The 23,487-nt window shown below is 41.6% G+C and overlaps 1 protein-coding gene across 1 annotated transcript in view; it reads right to left on the bottom strand.

Moving 5' to 3' along the window:
- The window catches only part of LOC144824808 (putative methyltransferase DDB_G0268948), a 529,359-nt gene that overhangs the window by 60,742 nt on the left and 445,130 nt on the right, over positions 1-23,487 (bottom strand). The window contains exon 6 of the mRNA XM_078683810.1: positions 4,468-4,605. Coding sequence (XP_078539936.1) covers positions 4,468-4,605 — 138 coding nt within the window. The remainder of the gene's footprint in view (positions 1-4,467; positions 4,606-23,487) is intronic.

Here is a 23,487-nt window from a genome sequence, read left to right as displayed (position 1 = left end):
TTAGTGTTTTTCATTCAGCGGTGGAGGTACCAGGACAAACAGTGTCAGCTAACAAGATGACCTCGACATCAGGAAGAACAGCTTTGATCCAGGCCCTGACCTTGAGGCCAGGTAAGGTGTCTAGAGTGACGGGCACTGAGGTCGGGTGCAGCCAATGGAGACAGCAACGCAAATTTCGGGCGACTCTGGACTCCATTTATCGAAAGGTAGGAATGTGCAGGATCAGGGCGTAGGTTTGGAAATAGACAAGAATCTTCTAGAGAAGTAAGTGGGTGGGGTCAGCTAATAACGCGTAGGAGTACGGGGTGCCAATAGCCATAAGTGAGATCAAGACCCAGGGGAGAAGAAAGAGAGTAAGGAAGTGAAGCAAAAAGGTTGCCCTACATGGGCATTACTAAGGCCCTAGAACACAGGTCTTCAAACTGTGGGGCGCGCCCCCCTGGGGGGTGTGAATGGGTTCCCAGGGGGAGGCAAAGGCCTCTGCAAGCACATGTAAATGAAGATGCCTGGAAGTGCAGCGATGTTTATTTGCTGCATTTCCAGGCTGTCTTCATTTACTCCGAAGCCCTCAGAGTGCCATGGGGCCAGAGGTAAGTGGTTGTGCTGCTGAGGGCTCGGTTGGGCAGTGTCTGGAGTCTTATTAAGACTCCAGCACACCCAAGTTTTTCACAGGTCTTTAAAGACCATTTGCATACCTTTGGAAACTGGTTACCAAGGCTTAGTTTTTTTCTTTTTCCAGTTCCCCCTGGGCCCCGACTCTACCTATTCCTTACATTTGTATTTTAAATTTACTGCCGTAGTGTGAAAATGTATTTTATGAAAAGAATTATAAAAAAGGGTTGCCAACAGAAAAAAATGCCAGCCATGTATGTTTAAAGAGCCTGCAAAGACCTTGCTTTGACACTAAATATGGTCTTAAATAAAGAAGTATGTATTCATTTGTAATTTGACTTTCTGTCTGTTCCTTTCATTGTCAGTCATGAAACATTCAGGCAGCCCTAGAACGCGTTTAAAAGTGCTTTATATTTGCTTTTCGAAGTACGCAATGATAAGTGCTGAAAATAGGGCTTCAGTTGACTGTTTATTTTTGTACTGTCAGCAAAATCAAAACAATGAGCTGGCAACCCTAATTATAAGACTGGAAGTTTGTTGCAGTATCAGCACGTTATTTATTTCCTTCACCCTCGATTCTCTGATTAATTGCATAATAGCAATAGTTTAACTTATATCGGAAACCCTACGCCCCGTCAATAACATGCTGATTAATTTCAAGTGTCTGGGAATTCACCCTGCATTCAGACAACTCACTCTCATTCTCACCCTTCACTTTCACGCTCACCCTGCACTCATAGCACATAGTTATGGTTTTCCCGCATTTGTCACATAATCCATCGTCTGCTGCATAATGTGTAGATTAAAAAATGCAGCAACACATGTTACTTCACAGTGGAAGGCCCTTTCTAAAGGTTGACTGGTCGCCTTTCTGTTGCTTATTGCTATATATGGGTGTTAATGTGGTACTTATGAGGGGCAATAAAGGCCAGGACAATGTTAACAAGTGTAAAAATAGCAAAATAGTGCAGTAATGCTATCACAAAATATGCAGCATAATTTACCTTTTCTTGCTGCATAATTTGACCTTCTCCTGCCGCATAATTCCAATGGCCCTGTTTAAAGTGCTATGAGGTCCCAGCCTGTGGCAGAAAGTACTGTGAATATGTAAGTCATTATTTTAAAACAGTATTTACATACTCTAAGCTAGGCTGCTACAAAATGATGCAGTGATTGAGATAAAGCAAGTTCTTACAAAACATACTTTTTATTAATAAGTAGTCAAACTGTATCTAATGCAGACAATTTTGTAAGGTCTCCACTATTCCAGATCCCAGCTGATATCTCCTTTACATTACATCTTAAAAAGAATAGATCTTTGCCACTATAAAGCTTTAAGCAGTTCCACTGGAATTATTCAGCAGAAGAGTGCAACATTATGCGGCAGGTTTGACTAAATTATGCAGCAAGAATAGGTATATTATGCGACACAATGCGCCACATTTTATGGTTAGCACTACTTCTTTATTTTGTCATTTTAGTTCATGGTAATGCTGTCAGGGGAAATATTTCACTTCATTGGTACCAGTGTAGCACCCAAATACAGCAGGAAGCAACTACAAGATTACCAGTCAATCTTTGCAAATGGTCTTCCACTGCTCTGGAACACTTTGTCACGCTTTAAGTAACTTTTGTTTAGTTTGCGCTAGAATCAAGTTTTTTTGTTGTTGAAAGCTGCAGATTATGTAGCAAATGCAGTAAACTGATAATTATGTGGAAAATGCTGCTGCTGCAGAAACTCAAAATTCCATGGTTTCTTTTTTAACTTTCTGCACTACCACCACACACCTCGATTTCAGGCAGAGGCATCTCAAAGTCAGTATTAACCATTCAGGGGCAGTTTTTTTGTTAAAGCTGTGGCAGGTAGAAGGTACGTTGAGTAGTTCAGGGTTTGCTTCGCGGAGGAGGAGGATGAGGTTTGGGGGCAATTGGATAATGAGTTATTCTTACAGACTATGGCGAGTTTTGAGCAAAGTGCTTTCGACTCTTGGGTACTGTGCTCAAGAATTTGGGTCTCATTCTTTCAGGATTCATATGGCAATGGAAGCATATGAAGGGGTTGGGCTGCGGTGGGAATCAGGTATGTGGGACGTTGGCAGTCAAATTGATACCAGAGCTATTTGCAACCTGCTGGTTTTGCATGATTCGCATTGACATTAATTATTTTCTCCTAGGTTGCATTGCAGGCTCGAGGAGAGGGCACATTGAGGTTTGGATCTCTGGCCACTCCTTTGTAAAGTGGGCAGTGAGACATGTCGATAACAGGAGAGGCGGCCGGCAATTGTGGCTGCCTGATACGGTGGTTCAACTAAAATGGTTTGGCAAAGGAGGCATGAGATGGCGCAAACTGTTGCCGGAGCTAAATATTTTTGTGAAGGGCTGCCCGATGTCCTAATTTTGCACCTAGGAGAAAATGATTTAGTCAAATTAAAGGGATTGGTGCTGGCGAAATGTATGAAGCAGGATTTACTGTGTATAAAAGGAGCTTGGTCTGGCACAACAGTGGTTTTGACAGAATTAATGGCAAGAAGAGATTGGTGTGAAGCTCAGAACCCAGGGGCAATCGATAGAGCTCGCAGAAAAGGTAAGAGAGAGTTGAGGAAGTTCTGGAAAGTGAGAGGCTTAATATTTTGGGAACACTGCGATATTAAATATGAGGGTCTTGAGTCTTTTAGAGATGACGGGTCCATTTGTCTTTTGTTGGTATTGACCTGCACGTGATGAAAATACGGAGTATTTTGGCAGAGATGTTTCATTTGCCAGTAGGGATATAAGTTCAATGAGAAGGTGGGGGGGAACATAACTTTAAAAGTTATTGCAAGAAACTTTGGTCATGTTCAGATCCAATTAGAAGTTTCGAGAGGAAGTTTATGAATGTAATTCGATGGCATCAGTGCTGTATGCACAGGAACTGGTAGCGGGTAGTTTGGGTGGGGAGAGCTGTGATTAGATTTTGGTTGGTGGCATTATACAGGGTTGCTTAGGGGAGCGGGGGTTGGATAGTTCTGAAGATGTATAGTGAGGACACTCATTCAGTATGTAAGGCTAAGAGCTAAGGTTTGTTATTAAAGTTTGGTACCTGTTTCCTTAAAGCGGCCTTTTCAACACCATCATGTAGTCAGTCATTATTGGAGACACCATCCCGCCTAACAGAGTTGGGTCATGGAGGGCACACCCCACAGCCCTTCCTCTTCATTTTTTGTTTAGTTTATTTTCCTTTTTCAGACTAAAAGTAAATGGGCATGCAGCTTGACTGCCCCCTCCGTCACTCCCTTGCAAGACTACTCCCGAACCCTGATCCGGTCTCGGGCCCTATTCAAGACGCAGCAGGCGCGAACAAACTAAAATAATAATGTGACCAGCTAAAAAAATAGGAAAGACAGCAAAAGCCTGTGTTTTTTAGGGGGGGCTCACAAAAATGTCAGCTGGCACTGTCCCGCTGGACCATTCCGACCACTCCGTGACTATGGACCTGGTAAAGAATTAAATTTCTCGTGCGTGTCAACGGACCCGGTCCAGGCGGGAGACTCCCGATTATTATAGCCAGAAATGTATTTCATTTCGTTTTTTTCCCACCTGCAACTGCCCGCATTACAATTCAGGTTAGTGCCTAAAATAAGCCCATCCCAATTATTTTTTCTAAAAGCTCCCTCTTCCTGCTTTCCAAATGTTGGCTTGTATGGTTTCTGTACATGCAAAAATAGTGCTTTATCATCAAACGGTGTCATGATTGCTGACTTGAATGGATTTAGCATCTCTTCTGCTTGAAGGCCACAATGTGATGTGCATTTAGGAAAACATATGGCTTCCTTGAGAGTGTTCCTCATCTGATTTTAGAGGATCCAGGATACTTACTTTCCTTGAAGCTTTTGCAGGAATTCCTGAGCTGCCTCTGGGTCTGCCAAGTAGTAGTTTTGGTACATGCAAAGCGATTCCACGAACCCCATCAATGCAGCAGTGGATATCTGACGCCTCTGCACAATGTCAGTAATCCTGCAAAGAAGGCACAGATACAGTTGGTTATGTTTGATTTTTGACCCAGGGTACACTACCTCTTTTAGGTTTGAAAACTGTTTGTGGCTGTTGACAAACCAAGATGCTGAATACTACAGTATAAATACATGGAACAAATGCAAATGTGTAATGTTTTCACTGAGTAACAGCTAGATCAGTAAACAGCTGCATTTTTACAGTATTTTTCAAAGTACACTTGCTTATAAGAACATGGGGGCATATTATCAAGGCAGGCGAAATAAAATTATCGGCGGTTTTGCGGCGGTTTTCGGCCGCAAAGCGGCGTTAATTTCATTGCCCTACTTGTAAGCTGTCGCTATAGCGAGCGGTTTGGGGCCCGATTTGCATGTCAGTGATATTTATCACTAATGACATGCAAAGTGGGCGTACCTAACCAGTTAGTGACTGAAAGCAGTCACTAACGTCGCTAATGCCTTTTAGCAAGGCAGGCGTAGCGATAAAAAAAATTGCGCTAAGAGCGAATATCACTAAAAACTAACGCCTGCTCAGACCAGTTCTTAGCCATTATATCAAATGGGAGGTGGATATTCTGGCTAAGACCCTATTGGAGATGATGCGTGAATATTGCTGGTTTTCCAGTGATATTCACGCATTTCGCCGCTATCGCCGGTTATTTTATTGCATCGGACATAAATGTTGCTAATAGCACATTATCTCTGCAATAAAATCCGGCGATGCTTGGCGATAAAAAAAATGTTGCTAAGCTTCTTTAGCGATAAATATTGCTAGTTGTTGATAATATGCCCCATGGTTTCCAGACAGCTATAATGTGGGTGATGTTTGATATATCCTCACCAGGTGGCCTGGTCACAAAGATTTCATTATAAAAGACTGACAGAGTCAAACATGTTCTGTCACCTCAATTCGAGGCCTCGGAACCACCAGGTTTTGTAAGGTGGCCCTCAGCTGCTTCATTGTCGGAAGCCGCTGCCCTTTAGAGAGCTTCATAGGCCCAGTCGAAGCCTAACACTCCCTGTCTGGAAGAATGCGTAACATCCCCACCCAAAGAGGTAAAGCTCTTTATGCATGCATTAGGGCCGTTGTCTTCTTAGTTCTCAGACACTTTGCAGATTTGTTTCTGAAAAACACAAGTGGGGTGACATGGAGGCCTCCCTCGCTTGAGTTGTGTCTGATCTCATAAGTGGGAGGCAAACCTAGCGCAGGTCGCTTGAGACGAGAGCTTGCAGGCCCTCCGACCAACTTTAACCTTAATATATATTGAACTGCAGACATTATGCTTGAAATTCCATGTTCATTGCTCTGAGAAACATTCTGCTCGGGCAGATAGTGTTCCCATCTGAACGTATGTGAAAACAGCAGAAATATACCCATGACGAACAATATGCAAATATGACCGTTGTGGGTGCACATGAGAAATATTTTGGCCCAAAAGAAGGAGGGGGCATCAGAATTATTTTGTCCGGGTCCTAGATCGTGCTGATTCCTAGCACGATCCTATTGTACAACTAGAGCCATGGGGAAATGTTTTACAAAAGCAGGTCTATTACTGATGAAAAACAGTATATAACTTCAGAATTAGATCTCACTAAAAACATTCACTTGACTAGATCAAAAACATGAGCAACAGATCTCGGTTGGAGAGAGCGAGTAGCAGATCATCTGTAGTCTGAATAAGTGACCATCGAGTGACTCAAACCCCATTCTGATGCCAGAGTGCATCAGATGCCAAAGGGCCCAAGAGCCAGAATGAGCGTAAATGGAGAGAGCGGGTGCCATATTTGGTTATCCTTACAATTGTTATCTTTTATTATAAAATCCCCTTTTTGTTGATGTTAGATTTGATCCTTTGTAAAAGTTTTGATATTCCAGCAGAAATTCGTGCTAAAGTTTCTTCCTTTCATTAGTTCTGGGAGGTATTTCATTGATGTTAAACGCCTCCAACCTACTGCTCTTTTATTGTATGATGTTTGTTAGCCATCTGATGCTGTCTGCATCCTTCCTTCTCTTTACAAAACCAGTTTGGGATCTATGAATCAGTTCTGTGACTATACCATTGAGTTTTGTAATACATATTTTTGTTAAACGTTTGGCATCTATGCAACTCAAGGCTAACTATTCCTCAAGATCTTTAACTAGTTGATGAATTTAGCAACGTCTTCTGTTATAACACAAATTGTACTAAGTCAGTTTTAGTGACCATTTGAACACGAGATAAGGAAAATGTGAGGGAGTCTCACTCCCATTTCAATAGGAAACAAACCAGTTAACTTACATAGCAAGTGTGATCAAACATGAGGCAAGCACTCTTATTAACACAAATAGATACAAATGTCAAATAATGACAAAAGCTGTGATTAAAATACTGCATATCTTTCAAAATCAAGTCTCTGATGTAAAGCCATATATACTTGTGAATCAAAAGCATAACTAAACAAGGTATTTGGTCTACCAAGAAAAATTCCAAATGTGTGTGTGTATATATATATATATATATATATATATATATATATATATATATATATATATATATATATATATATATATATATATATATATATATACATATATATATATATATATATATATATATATATATATATATATATATATATATATATATATATATATCACTTACTGGCGGTCGCCAGTAGGTAGTTATAGTTAGGATCGTTTTCTATAGGAAATCCGCAACATTCTATTAGGAATAACTTTGGCGCTGAATGGGGGATCTGCCTGTAATTTTCCTTAACTTTGCCTCGCTGCGCTCGTTCCTTCCCTGAACGTTTCGGGGGGATCCGTCAAGCGGGGGCCGAGATAAAATGAGGGTCCCAAAACATGTTTTCCCCATGTTAATTTCCATAGGGCGGTTGGACTCACTTTTAGCCCGAACGGCTGAATGGATTTCCACCAAACTTGGCAAAATTGTAGGGACTGGTACCCCGATGTGCCTTTGCTATGTCTTAAGATATATGCTCCAGTGGTTATTACGAAAATTAACTTTGAAAAAATATATATTGGGCTACATTGGGCTATATATATGTTAGAGCCCAAATGTAGCCCAATGTAGCCCAATGTAGCCCAATGTAGCCCAAAGATGGCCACCAGAGACAAAAAAAAACAAATGTAGCCCAAATATCAGCCAGATGTAGCCCAACTATAGCCCAATGACAAAATGTCCCAGAGTGTTCTAAAGAACAACTAGAGCGCTAACAGTCTTACTTATGACAAAAGTATGGCACACCTGAAGTCATCTTGATTGGAATAAAGTGTTAACACTTAAAACATTTAATTTGCAAAGGAACAAAATGAGGGGGTTCATTTTGCCATAGAAATTATGATTAGTGCTAAAGAAAGAAAAATTAGGGCACATTTTGAGTGACTTCTCAAATCCTCTTATATTTCGTTAAAAAAAATTCTGATATGCAGTCTCCCAAGATGGCCACCAGAGACAAAAGAGCCCAAATGTAGCCCAAATATCAGCCAGATGTAGCCCAACTATAGCCCAATGACAGAATGTCCCAGAGTGTTCTAAAGAACAACTAGAACGCTAACAGTATTACTTATGACAAAAGTATGGCACACCTGAAGTCATCTTGATTGGAATAAAGTGGTAACACTTAATACATTTAATTTGAAAAGGAACAAAATGAGGGGTTTCATTTTGCCATGGAAATGATATATATATATATATATATATATATATATATATATATATATATATATATATATATATATATATATATATATTCACTGAAAAAACCATAGGTTATAGACCATATATAGTTAGGAATTAGCATTTAAAAAACCTTATTTTACTCACACAAAACCATTGAAATTCCATATATAGTTAGTTGCACTAACTATATATCGCGCACCCGCAATCCACTGCTGATCATGTCACATATTACATCATTCATGACATGGTCAGTGACATCACTGATGACATCACTGATGACATCTCAAATGACATCACTGATGACATCTCAAATGACATCACTGATGACATCATCTAGTGTCTGTGTGTTTTTGTAAAGTTTAAATATGTTTTACATATTGAAGAATGAGTGGATGTATAAGTGTCTGGATGAAGGATTTAGTAGGTGCGTGACTGACTGTATGAGTGAGTGATTAAATGTGTCTCACTGAATGCATGGGTTAGTGACTAAACTGTCTTAATTTGTGCATCATTATGTCTGTTGTTCTGTAAACTGCTGCATGTGTTGATCATTAGCTATACGAGAGGCTATATGTGTTATTAATTGGTTGCCCAAGTATTTCTATGGGAGATTGAGTTTGTGTAGGGGTGGCTGGAAGGTGTGTGACTCTATGCATAGATGTGTGAGCAGTTTATTCACTAGGTGTATGAGTTCAAGAGTGCATGTGGAAACAGCTACATGGGCAGTTGACTGTGTGCATGAGTGTATTGATGAGTGAATGGATATCTCAATGCTACATGTCATAGTAAGTACATATGTAAAACACAGTACATGTGAGAGTTGGCATATATAAATAACTGTGCATGAGAGCCACTGAATGAGTGAGTAGTTGTATCGATCATTGTGAACTTGTATCAGGGATTGTATAAGAGAGTAAATATGTGTTAGTATATGTTTCAATAAGTAAGGTGTGTTTAACTGTATAGTTGAAGAAATGGAGGTGAGATTGTTTCTTTGCATGACTGACTGGGTGTGTGAGTAACTCCATGGATGAGTGGCAGTGTGTGAGTGTCTGTATACACTGAGTGTATCTAAGGTTATATTAGAGTCTGAAGAGGTTTATCGTATTAGCACAAGAATGATGTCAAATGAGATGTCATCAGTGATGTCATCAGTGATGTCATTTGAGATGTCATCAGTGATGTCATCAGTGATGTCACTGACCATGTCATGAATGATGTAATATGTGACATGATCAGCAGTGGATTGCGGGTGCGCGATATATAGTTAGTGCAACTAACTATATATGGAATTTCAATGGTTTTGTGTGAGTAAAATAAGGTTTTTTAAATGCTAATTCCTAACTATATATGGTCTATAACCTATGGTTTTTTCAGTGAATTTTCAAGGTTTTGTAAATGCTAATTCCTAACTATATATGGTCTATAACCTATGGTTTTTTCAGTGAATTTCAATGGTTTTTTAATAGCAAATATCATAAGCTGTCGAATGTCAAGTACGTGGTAAGTGAAAACATTTTCGTGTTTATGCACACTGATCTGCTTTGAATGGTGCCCCCCCCCCTCATTTCTATTAGGAGTACTCTCTCTTTGCAGATAGTGAAAGGTAGTTAACGCAGGCCTTTGCCCCCATTGTAATCCGTCGTGCCTGCTTCTCTCTCCATTTGATTGATTGTTATCCAAGTATTTACTGTTTTAGAATTAGTTCTCTTTGGTTCATTCTCTATTTACAAACAAACACAGAGTCGCAATACTCTGTTTAGTCTTTGCAGATAACGAAAAATCGTGTAAAAAAAAAGAAAAGGAATCGAGCAAAATCAGTAGGCCACTAATGGGATCTCTTTTTGACCTCGCTAAAATAGAAACATTAGGAACAACCCCTCATGACAAATACAAAACTAGTGAGATGAACTGAACTCCACACAATGATGGCTGCAAAACAGCTCGGCTCCGCCACCCACCCCGCCCAAAATAACGATAAAGAACGGCTGCCATGATTGGTTGCGGAATGACCACGACGGAGCTACGAAATGGTGCTGCTCTCATGCTAACCCCAGCTTCAGTCTGAAACATCCAGAAACACTGTAGACTACCAATTCGATCAGTTCCGGTAGCGCCCCAATGTAACCCGGTAGAGAAGAACTAGCCCTCCCCTCTTTGACTGATGGTTCTTGTTGCCTGTCCCTTCTGTTGTCATTTAACAGAACTATTTAGCCTGCTGAAAGGGGTTGTGTTCCGACCGCTGGTTGGTGGAGACATTTTGACTATATTCTGTACCTGCGTTGTCGCGTAATGCGTCATATGACGCGCCGCGTTAGTGCATCCGGAAGTCATCCGGGGCGCGCAGCGCGTAACGTAAGCATAACAAGTCATGTGACTTGTTAATAAAACTTTTCATTGGTTCATTTTACTTTTCTTATTGTAATGATGAAAGGCTTGGTCATATGACCTAAAAATTACGCTTTTCATTACTTCCGAACATTATTTTTTCTTAAATATATGTTATAATGTTCCAGGCTAATGTACTTTCCCGGAAATTTTACAACTGTCCTGCAAGTAAAATATATTCTTTTTTCGAGAAAAAGAGCGTTTCTTCGTCCCATGACGGAGCCGTTGAGCAAAAGAGGGTCGACCTGCTGTCTTAGTCGCCGATACGCCTGAATATGAGATTCTTATCGATCACTTTATGTTGCAGGAATAGAAAACACAACAGCCCTTGACCATTTATCTTTACTGCGTTCCTTCGTATTATACCTTTTACCCTTCATGTAATTGGTCTGCTTTATTTCACTTGCCTTTTAATGATTCTAAAACAGTCACTATTATTAAAAACTTTACCAATGTATATACTACTACCATGTTTTCTTTTAAAAACCTTTATTGTGAAAATTTCATTATACAAATACGAGCCTATAACCACGTGGGCCTGCCACAGAGCAAACTGTAATCGTATATGATGAATAGACATTTACACTGTAGAGGAACGTAACGGGCGGGCCATTAGGTTGCAAGAACTAAGGTGTCTAACAGTTACGGAATCGGTGGACGTACATTTTATAATTAAAATACGACAGGGCCAGTTACAATAAAATTATCTAGATATACATTTGCGGGCAAGTACCATGGGTGACGTTAATTCGAACTTTCAACAGTACAGTAATCAATAACACATCAGAACTTAATATCAATAGGGATGTCGAAATATTCAATCAATTCTCGTCCCCGCCCGCCATGTGCTTCAAAACTGCATACGTATCTCGTGATTTCAAGGTTCTGCAACCAGTACACAACAAGGAGTTACGAGTCCCATTTATTCCGGCGCCATTTTGGGCGAGGACGGGCAGGTCCAGGATATAGTCAAAATGTCTCTACCAACCATCGACTATGATGATGTTCATATGCTGTATTTATTAGAGTAACACTCATCTGTCCACATGAAATTAATTTGCCACAATCTAAACATGTCATTTTAATCTTTCCAAAGTTCTTCTATATATTTGGGACCGTTTCCCTTGCCTCTGAAGCTCTCAGTGCCACTTCTTTGATGAATGTACTAGCAGGTCAGGGGTTCTCCTCCAAATCTCTCTTTTATGCAGCACTATAATTAATTGGTGCCACCTCTCCATATGACGATGCATGGTATAGTTACCACAACTATATTTTTTTTCGGTTCCTCTGGAGAGTTCATCGTGGCAGATGAAGCGTGTAACGTACCGGGCATTTACCTTTTTTTGCATGTACAGGAAAGGAAAAAAAAATCGAGCGTCCGAGTTCTAAGGTGTCCCAGGGCCATTTTAGTGGACCAGGCCCAAATCCAAAGAACAGGCCGCCATTTTGAGAGTCCTCTTGCAGCCGCCTGTCGCTGTAGCATCAAGAGCAGCCGAAACTCAGCTGAATGGCAACTGAAACGGTAAAGGGGCGCCCCACTACAGCAGACGAGCCTCCACCTAGGAAGGCCCATTCACGCCGGCTCCCCCCCCCTTCGGGCACCCCACGCCGTTATTCGGAGCAGTATTGTAGGATGGCCACACCAGTGCGGCAACTTGCTAGACATCACCTCGGTGGTAACCGAATCTCAACGCCTTGTGGTGTCTCCTATTCAGAAAACATTGTTATGCTGCCTTCGACCTATTCGCCGCAAGTGCGCACACAACTCAACTGCATAGCTTGCTAGACACCACCTCGGTGCCATCCGGATCTTGGAATGTCAGCACCTTTTGGTGTCTTCTCTTCAGAAAATATTGTTGCGCTGCCTTTGGCCCCATTCGCACATCGGTCCGCTACTGACGCCATCTCACAGGCTAATGGGGCGCCCCACGCCGAGTTTCAGCATTGTAGAATAACCACACCAGTACAGCAACTTGCTAGACATCACCTCGGTGCCATCCGGTTCTCGGCGCCCCACTGCAGATGAAGTGCCTCTCAACTATGAAACCACCACGGTGACATCCGGATCTTGGCGCGTTGTGCTGCCTTCGGCCTATTCGCACATCGGTCCGCTACTGACGCCATCTCACAGGCTAATGGGGCGACCCACGCCGAGTTTCAGCATTGTAGGATGACCACACCAGTACAGCAACTTGCTAGACATCACCTCGGTGCCATCCGGATCTCGGCGCCCCACTGCAGATGAAGTGCCTCTCAACTATGAAACCACCACGGTGACATCCGGATCTTGGCGCGTTGTGCTGCCTTCGGCCTATTCGCACATCGGTCCGCTACTGACGCCATCTCACAGGCTAATGGGGCGACCCACGCCGAGTTTCAGCATTGTAGGATGACCACACCAGTACAGCAACTTGCTAGACATCACCTCAGTGCCATCCGAATCTTGGCATCTCAACGCCTAGTGGTATCTTCCATACAAAAAATATTGTTACGCTGCCTTTGGCCCCATTCGCACATCAGTCCGCAACTTAGACATCACCTCGGTGCCATCCGGATCTTGGCATCTCAGCGCCTTGTGGTGTCAGTCAGAAAATATTGTTGCGCTGCCTTTGGCCCCATTCGCACATCGGTCCACTACTGACGCCATCTCACAGGCCAACGGGGCGCCCCACGCCGACTTTCAACATTGTAGGATGGCCACAGAAGTGCGACAACTTACTAGACATCACCTCGGTGCCATCCGGATCTTGGCGCGTTGTGCTGCCTTCGGCCTATTCGCACATCGGTCCGCTACTGACGCAAACTCACAGGCCAACGGGGCGCCCCACGCCGACTTTCAGCATTGTAGGATGGCCACACCAGTGCTGCAACTTGCTGGACACCACCTCGGTGCCATCCGGATCTTGGCGCGTTGTATTGCCTTCGGCCTATTCGCACATCGGTCCGCTACTGACGCCGCCTCACGTGCCAACGTATTTTCTCCGCATTTTATACCCTATGCCGCATAACAGGTCATGTGACTTGTTTATAAAACTTTTCATTGGTTCATTTTACTTTTGGTTTCCTAATGATGGAAGGCTTGATCATATGACCTAAAAACAACACTTTTCATTGGATGAAAACTTTTTTTTTCCCCCAAACGATGAAAGCCCCACCTTGTTTCTGGATGTTTCAGACTAAACTGGCGTCAGCATGAGAGCACCACCATCTCGTAGCTCCGTCGTGGTCATTCCGCGAGCAATCATGGCAGCCGCTCCCCACCAGAAGCCTGCAGGAGTCGGGGCCCCCAAAACTTTTGATGAATTCTCAAGGCGGAGGGGACGCTTTCGAGAATGGGGTCCAAGACCTAGCAGACAAGCGTCCGATTTCCAAGGTGTCCCAGGGCCATTTCAGTGGACCACGCCCAAAAAGGAAAGAGCCTGCCGCCATTTTGAGAGTCCTGTGGCAGCCGCCTATCGCTGCACCGCAAGAGTGGGCGCAACTCAGCTGAATGGCGGATTTTGACACAGTGGACCAAAAGCGGACGGAATGGCAACTGAAACGGTAAAGGGGCGCCCCACTAAAACAGATGAGACTCCACCTGGAGAGGCCCGTTCACGCCGCCTCCCCCGGGGCGCCCCACGCCGTTATTCGGAGCAGCATTGTAGGATACCAAAACCAGTGCGGCAACTTACTGGACATCACCTTGGTGCCATCGTTCTGCTGCCTTGGAACTATTCGCACAACAGTTTGCTACTGATGACCCACCCCCCGCGACGCCCCACGCCGTTATTTGCTGGGTGGCAACTTACTAGACATCACTTTCGTGTCATCTAGATTTCGGCGCGTTCTGCTGCCTTGGAACTATTCGCACAACAGTTTGCTACTGATGACCCACCCCCCGCGACGCCCCACGCCGGAAATCTGGACGTTGTGCTGCGTTGGGACTATTCGCACAGCCGACCGCTACTTCGTTGTTTTTCCCTAAAAATGTTTATATGTTATTACTATTTTTGTTTTCTTGTATATATTTATAAATTATTAAAGTTTTATAATCTTACTACTTTGTCGGAGTGCTATATATTTTTAATGTGACACATAATTGTAAAAACTTTGATGTACAAAGAGTCATCCCTGGAATCTTCCGCTTCACGCTCGGTCCCCTCCCCAATCACAATACAGGATGGTTTTCAGATAATAGCAACGCTTCTGCTGTGACGGATCTCATCGAGTGTGGGCCTTGATCTACTATAACTCCTTTGAAGAGGGGTGATTCTTTACAGCTGTGGCCATAAACTACATCTGCAGGGCTAGCTGATAGCCTAGGACCGGCCTGGACAATCGGACACAGAGGAAAAGGAGTGTCAGAGGGTGCGGTAGTGAATAGGGCGAAAGGGAGGTGTCGGGCGGGCACAGGGTGTGATTCTCAGGGAAGAGCAGCGCAGATGGGGGGAGGTTTATTACCCATGCATAAGACAGAGAGCGGGGGTGACCACTGCCTGGGTGAGATGCTTGCGAGGGTGGGGAGCCATGCTAAGGATCGACAGCGTGCACAGAGTGGGTCTGGTCAAGGCATCTAAAATGGCTGCCGTGCACGACAAAAGTGTGGCATTTGAAAAAAGACAAGATGGCGCACACAATGTTTTTCAACAATTCCTGATTTCCTTCGAATCGAACGTTAACAGACGTTGGGGCATATTACCAAAGTTAAGCGATATTTATCCCTAACGATGCTTAGCAACGATTTTTTTACCGTCAGAAATTATCGCAGATAAACCTTGCTATTATCAAGGTTTATCGCAAATACGATAAAAAACGACCGCAATGCATTAATATCGCTGAAAACTCAGCGATATTCATGCATTACCGAGCTAATGCTCTTAGCCATGTTATCCACCTCCCATTGGATAACATGGCTAAGAACTGCTCAGGGCAGCTGTTACTTTTTGGAGATATTCGCGCTTATCTCGAATATTTCCAAAAGTTGATAATAGGAGATAGCGATGTTAGCGACTGTTTCCAGTCGCTAACATCTTGGCATGCCCACTTTGCATGTCATTAGTGATAAATATCACTCACATGCAAAGTGGGACCCAAGATGGTCGCTATCTCCTACTAGCCGTCGCTAACTGGTGTTATCAACAGCTAGGTAATACAGATATAATTTTATCTCCGCGAAGCGGAGCGCTGTTACAGATATATATCTTGTTTTTGAACGTTAATTTCTCAAAATGCACTGAAGCACATATATTGAGACATAGCAAAGGCACATCGGGCTACCAGTCCCTAGGAGATAGCGATGTTAGCGACTGTTTCCAGTCGCTAACATCTTGGCATGCCCACTTTGCATGTCATTAGTGATAAATATCACTCACATGCAAAGTGGGACCCAAGATGGTCGCTATCTCCTACTAGCCGTCGCTAACTGGTGTTAGCAACAGCTAGGTAATACAGATATAATTTTATCTCCGCGAAGCGGAGCGCTGTTACAGATATATATCTTGTTTTTGAACGTTAATTTCTCAAAATGCACTGAAGCACATATATTGAGACATAGCAAAGGCACATCGGGCTACCAGTCCCTAATATTTTACCAAGTTTCGTGCAAATCCATTCAGCCGTTCGATTATTATTATTATTTTTTTTTTTTGCCCCGCGGGGCCCTTTTAAAACCTCCACATCAAACCTAGGGGGTCAGCGAGGATCTACTATGCCCCCTTATGGTCATTTGCCCCTTCGCTTTGGCCTCCTCTTGTCTCTCGATCCTACCGAGAGACAAGATGGCGGCCGCTACGTACTGTTTGGAATGTTTACAGACACCGGAGAGCCAATCAGCTTCGCTTCGCAAAGCTCCGTAACGCGAAAAGTACGCGAAGCGGTGCGCTGTTACAGATATATATCTTTTTTTGAACGTTAATTTCTCAAAATCCACTGAAGCACATATATTGAGACCTAGCAAAGGCACATCGGGCTACCAGTCCCTACAATTTTGCCAAGTTTCGTGCAAATCCATTCAGCCGTTCGATTATTATTATTATTTTTTTTTTTTGCCCCGCGGGGCCCTTTTAAAACCTCCACATCAAACCTAGGGGGTCAGCGAGGATCTACTATTCCCCCTTATGGTCATTTGCCCCTTCGCTTTGGCCTCCTCTTGTCTCTCGATCCTACCGAGAGACAAGATGGCGGCCGCTACGGACTGTTTGGAATGTTGACAGACGCCAGAGAACCAATCAGCTTCGCTTCACAAAGCTCCGTTGCGCGAAAAGTACGCGTCCTGGGCCGCTGCCCGGTCCGCTGTTACAGATATATATCTTTTTTTAAACGTTAATTTCTCAAAATCCACTGGAGCACATATATTGAGACCTACAAAAGGCACATCGGGCTACCAGTCCCTACAATTTTGCCAAGTTTCGTGCAAATCCATTCAGCCGTTCGGGCTAAAAGTGAGGCCAACCGCCCTATGGAAAACTCAATGTTAAAAACACGTTTTGGGACCCCCCTTTTTTCTCGGCCCCCACTGGACGAACCCCCCCAAATTTTCAAGGGCTGCTCAGAAACAAAATGTGCCATTTTCCTGAAAATTTCAGCCAATTCCGTCCACAAACGCCAAAGTTATTAGACATAGAATTTTCAAAAAACCCATAGAGAAAAAATCCTAACTATATATACCTACTGGCGACCGCCAGTAGGTAATATATATATATATATATATATATATATATATTTATATATATATATATATATATATATAAATTCACTGAAAAAAACCATAGGTTTCACACCAGTTATAGTTAGGAATTAGCATTTCAAAAAACCTATTAAATTCACAGAAAAAACCATAGGTTTCACACCAGTTATAGTTAGGTGGAAATTTTACTCGCATAAAACCATTGAAATTCCCACGTTATAGTTAGTTGGACTCACTATAACTTGCGCGTGCAATGCACTGCTGATGACGTCACATATTACATCACTCATGACATGGTCAGTGACATCACTCATGACATCACTGATGACATCTCAAATGACATCACTGATGACATCATCCAGTGAATGTGTATCTTTCTGAAAAATAAATATTTTTTATATATGTATATCTAAAGGTTGATGGAAGAATAACTGGGTAAATAAATGTCTAAATGGATGTTTTTTTTGTGTAAAATTGATTGGTTAACTGACTTATTAATTGTATCTTAGTGAATACATATATTAGCGAGTAATGTTTAAATATTTAAATATCTGTATCTGTGTCTCACTTTGTGTATAAGTGGCTGCATGGGTTGGTGAGTAGCTACATGAGTGTGTATATGGGTTATTAGTTGTTTTTTTGAGTATCAGTATCAGTGTCTGTATGGTTCGGTGGGGGATATTACTTAGAGCACAGATGCATGAATGAGTGACTCACTATTTGTATGTATTTTGAAGACAGCATGTGTGCAAGACTGTATGGGTGGATGATTGTGTGTATGGGTGGGTTAGTGAGTATGTGTTTTTATAATTGATTGTTTAAGAGAGTAAATATGTTTCCGTTTCTGTAGAAGTATGTGTAGTGGTGTGTATATAGCAGTATAATCAAGTAAATGTTTTTTTGATAGTTTATTTGCATGTGTGAATTTGTGTGTGAGTAACTATATGGATGAGTATTAGTGTGTAACAGGATGTATAGGTGTATGAGTACATATGATGAATAAGTACATGCATGAGTGACTATATAGAACTGTTGGTGAATGAGTGGATGTGTATGTAGATGTTGGAATTACCTAATAAGTTGTTGTAATTGGTATTGGTTTCTCCTTTTTTAAGAAAATGTTAGTTTCTATTTTTGAATGTGAGTGTCAAAGGTTATTTTATGCTGATAGGAGGTCTGCCACTTTGTCACAAGGATGTTGTCATCAGTGATGTCATTTGAGATGTCATCAGTGATGTCATGAGTGATGTCACTGACCATGTCATGAGTGATGTAATATGTGACGTCATCAGCAGTGCATTGCACGCGCAAGTTATAGTGAGTCCAACTAACTATAACGTGGGAATTTCAATGGTTTTATGCGAGTAAAATTTCCACCTAACTATAACTGGTGTGAAACCTATGGTTTTTTCAGTGAATATATATATAATATTTATGATGCAAACTCGTCAATTCTGGTAGACGACTCACTCAGATGAAGTCTGTTATCTATCTCTATGAGGCACAATTTGCGGTCACATGGCATGGAAATAAGTGTTTTGATTGGTGGTTTGCCGTTTTTTAAAAATCTCGTGTGTGATGGCAAACACTCTGTAATCTGGTGAGCAAGGCGACAGGGTTGCCGAAACGCGTCCGGATCGTGGCACTCCTGCTACACATGAAAAAATAAATAAAAAAGACACTGCTGCACTCGCTACCTGACTTGGTGTCCGTTCTTCTCTGAGAGGGTGCTGCGGTTCGTGGCACTCTTGGGAGCGTTTCTGTATATATATTTATATATATATATATTACCTACTGGCGGTCGCCAGTAGGTAGTTATAGTTAGGACCTACTTTCCATAGAAAATCCGCAACATTCTATTTGGAATAACTTTGGCGCCGGTAGACGAATTATCGTGGGGCCGAGAAATAAGGTTTCCCAAAATGTGTTTTCCCCATGCAATTTTCCATTGGGACCTTTAGCCAGGGCTTCAGCCCGAACGGCTGAACGGAATTACACCAAATTTGGCAGAGTGGTAGAGTTTGGTTCGCAGATTGTGATATTTATAGACAAATTATTGTTCGCGTACGGAAATCCTTTCAATTACGAGCACGAGCTGCATGCTGATTGGATGTCAACTGTCTGTCACGACTCGAAACCAGGAAGTGTTGGTGGCCATCTTGTGCCTCGATAGAACCGAGTCACACGAAAATAGTAAAACAAAGTTGAAAAATAAGGAAAGGGGGCAGGGTAGAAACATCCTGACCCTCTAGGCCTGCTCAGGGGGTCCCACATGGATCTGTAGGCCCAAAATATATATATATATTTTTTTCAATAAGAAATCGCGGGGTATTTGTATCGTACGCGTACGCGGTGGAAAAGGAAAAAACTAGAGCAATATTGCTATGATAGTATGTAAAACTTTCCGGGGGTTTTTGTGCACTAGTTGTACTTTCTACGCATGCGCAGCCTCGTTTCCAAGCCCACGTTTCTTTCTTTTTCTTCAAGCTCGCCACGCTAACCTCTCCTCATTTCAAGTATTACATTTGCCGCTTTTTTTTCCCGGGCCGTGTGTGTCATCCGCTGCTATACTTTTGTAATATATTAATAATTATATTCTATCTACATTTATTTGAAACGTATTGCCGAGGTGCCCAACGTTGATTACATACTCCGGCTCCGCCATTTTAGTAGTTTTCCTCCGCTATTTTTATTGTACCTGTTACTTTCATTTTACTCTCCGCCTATCTTCTCTGTGATCAATGAGATTTCCTACCACAGACACCACGGTGTTTGTGCTTGGCCTCTGATGTTATCAGACTTGGTCACATGCATACCTAAAAACTAATTTGAAGCACGAAAGCCACAGTCATTATAACGCGTGTCCGTCACCACAAAGCCATTATCATGCTTATGGCTTTATCATGCGTGGTAAATGTATACTAGTTGTAAAAGCATGCATGATAAAGGCATGCGTGGTAAAGCCATATGCGTGCTAATGAATTTGTGGTGACAATCACGCTTGGTTATGACCGCGTTGTAATGGCTGTTTTCCCCCAGGATACTGCAGGAACCGGGTCTGGGTGCTTTTACACATGGGGAGATGCTAAGTTGCATGTTTGGATTTTGAAAGTGAGAACAGATTTCACTGTTCTGTCTTTCAAAGTTCAAACTAAGTTTGCTATGGGAGGGCAGGAGCCGCAAGACTTTTCATAGCAAACAGGAGTATCCCGGGGGTAGGCACCCCCGGACCCTGCAGGAACCGGCTCTGGGCATGGAGGTCTCCAGGGCTCTCGAGTGCACCAGGCGAAGGGCCACCGAGCCCGTGTCACACAATATAGAAATCTCGGGGGGGGGGTTGTTCATGGGGTTTAAGGTGCACAAACTTTAATTTTTTTAGGGGGGGGGTGGACGCGCAAGTGGCACAAGGGGGTTGTAAATGTGGTACAGTGTTTTCTTTTACTTTGCTTTCCTGATCCAGGGTAAATATAATGGTTTTTGTACAGCCAGTACCTTTCTGCCTGTTACCATAGTAACAGTTCATGGAACACTTGCGTGAGCACAGAGGTTAGACGTTCACCACAATATGTTGCTAATTGAAATAGTTACTGTGCTGGAGATTTATATTTTTTTCATAGGAACCGTTTGTCGTACAAGAAGTCAGTGGAAAAGTTTTGTTAGGGATTCTTTCTTGTTCGGGGAGTATTAGGGTAACGTGCTCCAAGCGGGACTTTACAAAGCTTAATGTTCATTGGCTGTGAAGTATTAAAAGTAGAAGGTTTGGCAGTCATTCCTTGCTCGTCTGTGGAACAACATGGACATTGTATTGGCTAAAGTGCTCTGAGCACAAGTTTGCTCCTTATTGGGTGGGAACGGTACACTGTTGTCAGTGATATTGTGATGCATTTTTCAAAAGAGTATGGGGAAAGAAAGTAGTACAGGGCAGGTTAGGAACACTATTAACTCTGTACAGTGCCAATAAGGTGGTGGAGAGGGATTATGAGGAAATTTTTTTTTTATATGTTTCAAGGGCCATTTATATAATTGTCGTGTGGTGTATAAATTACGATGGAAAAATGACAGTGTCTTGCGCTGTTTTGTTTTAATCAAGTTTGTAGGTGACATACTTCTTAGGAGTACTATTTACTTATAATGTGGTGTTTACTTTTCTGATGGGGAGGTGTGGGTGCCCAGCAAAAAATTCAGTCTAGGTTTGAAACAGTTTTTTTTAAGCAAATACAAATGAACTTTCTTCAGAAACTGTTGCTGTATATATGAAAGGGGTGACAATTAAAAATGGAATTTCATAAAATATCAGTTAAGCGTGGCTATATACATCTTTTTTGTGCTACAGTTTGTAAAAGTGTTGCCCCACATTCTTGATGATGTAAGAGGCCATCAGTTACTTTTAGATATGGTAGAATAGAAGTGCTACAACAAACACTCCCGCACTACATTATCTCAGATCAAAAAAACAAGTTAAATACAATTATTTCATATTACATAGAAATGCATGCATTTATTATTTTTCAAATTTGTATTCTGTACAATTCAAGAACATGCTGTTATAGTGCTTAGAGGTTGCAGATTGTTCCGCTAATAAATCACATACTCACTGAAGAATATATAGGATGGTACTCTTATAATATAAAGTACAGGTACTATATATTCTTTAGGGCGAAGGTGAATAGGAACCGCAAATAAGAATAGAAATTAGAAAATAACATTCAGAATTGTAGGGTTTATTAAATATTTAAAGTAACAAAGTATGCATTATAGCTATATGTTTGTGTTGTACTGTATCACAAAATATGTGATCAAGTACTTTGTAATATTAGAAAGATATATTATAGATAGTGCTGAAAAATCTCCCATTCCTTTTCTGTAGCAATAGGACAACCTATAATAATATTACAATTGATACCATTGTTACAGTAAAAATAAAAGGAAAATAAAGTTATGTATTTAACAGAACATCCACAATGAAAAGCTTTTGAGCGGTAATTATTTACTGAACTTCTTTTCTGCGAGAGGTGAAAAAGTTTGATCTTCGAGGTGACGGGTCATAAACTCCTCTGAGATCATGATGGTGAGAATAATTATATGTATATATTCTCACTGCACATGATCACAAGGGGAAAATAGATTGAAAACCACAAGGCGGTAACGTTGCTTACTTATTGTTACTCTTTGTGACGACGGATCGTGAACTCCACTGAGATCACCATGACTGTTTATATTATAATATACATGTTAACAGTATGTGATCTCTGGGGGAAAACACATAAACAAGTGGAAGATGGTGACGTTGATTGTAAATGTTTAGGGTTTGCGTCGACGGGTCACCAACACCTCTCAAGCTAAATACAGTGTCAATATTATAATATAAAAAGTCACTATGTATAAGGTGACAGGAGCCAGAAAAGGAGCTATGTTTGTTATAATCTATCTGTTTCTGAAAACAAGCTGCTGACGTTACAGAGAAAAAGCGAAAAACATGCAATAACATTTTTTTCTTGATATAAATCTTTATATTGACAAATCGCCGCAAATTATAACTAAGTATTTTGACTATGCCCTATTGAAACAACTTACAACTCCGGAATATGTTTGTTGACGCAAAAAGAGAATCCGATGCTAGAAAACAGAACCTGCAACATAGATTGGCGATTCAGAAATAACTCGCAAAAACAAAACTAATTGCACACTAGGTGTGGTTTATATAGTTTTTGGTTGTTTAGTAGTCTACGGAAGGAAGCTGTGGGTCCGCCTATTTAGATGTCACGTTTTGCAGTTTACACGTGCTCACGTTTTAACTGTTTTTCTTCTGCACGTGTTCGGAAAAGTTACAAACTGTGAAGCTGTAAAGGTTTCGATTTCCATCGTAACACGTATAAGTTATTATTATCTACATACGTTGGAGAGTTTAAAAAGTGTTACTCGGTAAACTGTGTTCTTTGCATTTTCGTGATTAAAAATATCTAAATAGAAGACTTAAAAAAATATCGTTATCATTAGAAAAAAAAGTATTAATATTTGTTATTATTATGCTTCTTAATTTAAAAAATGCTAGCATTTGTAAATTGTAAACCTATCCTCAGAAAGGTGTGCTGGCGCCTGGGGCGTTGGGAAGATTAATAAATAATAAATGCCCTTTTCTATGCACCTG

The sequence above is a fragment of the Lissotriton helveticus genome, chromosome 3_1 (assembly GCF_964261635.1).
Source record: "Lissotriton helveticus chromosome 3_1, aLisHel1.1, whole genome shotgun sequence".
NCBI classification, from domain to species: domain Eukaryota; kingdom Metazoa; phylum Chordata; class Amphibia; order Caudata; family Salamandridae; genus Lissotriton; species Lissotriton helveticus.
This window is presented reverse-complemented; position numbering and strand designations above follow the sequence as displayed.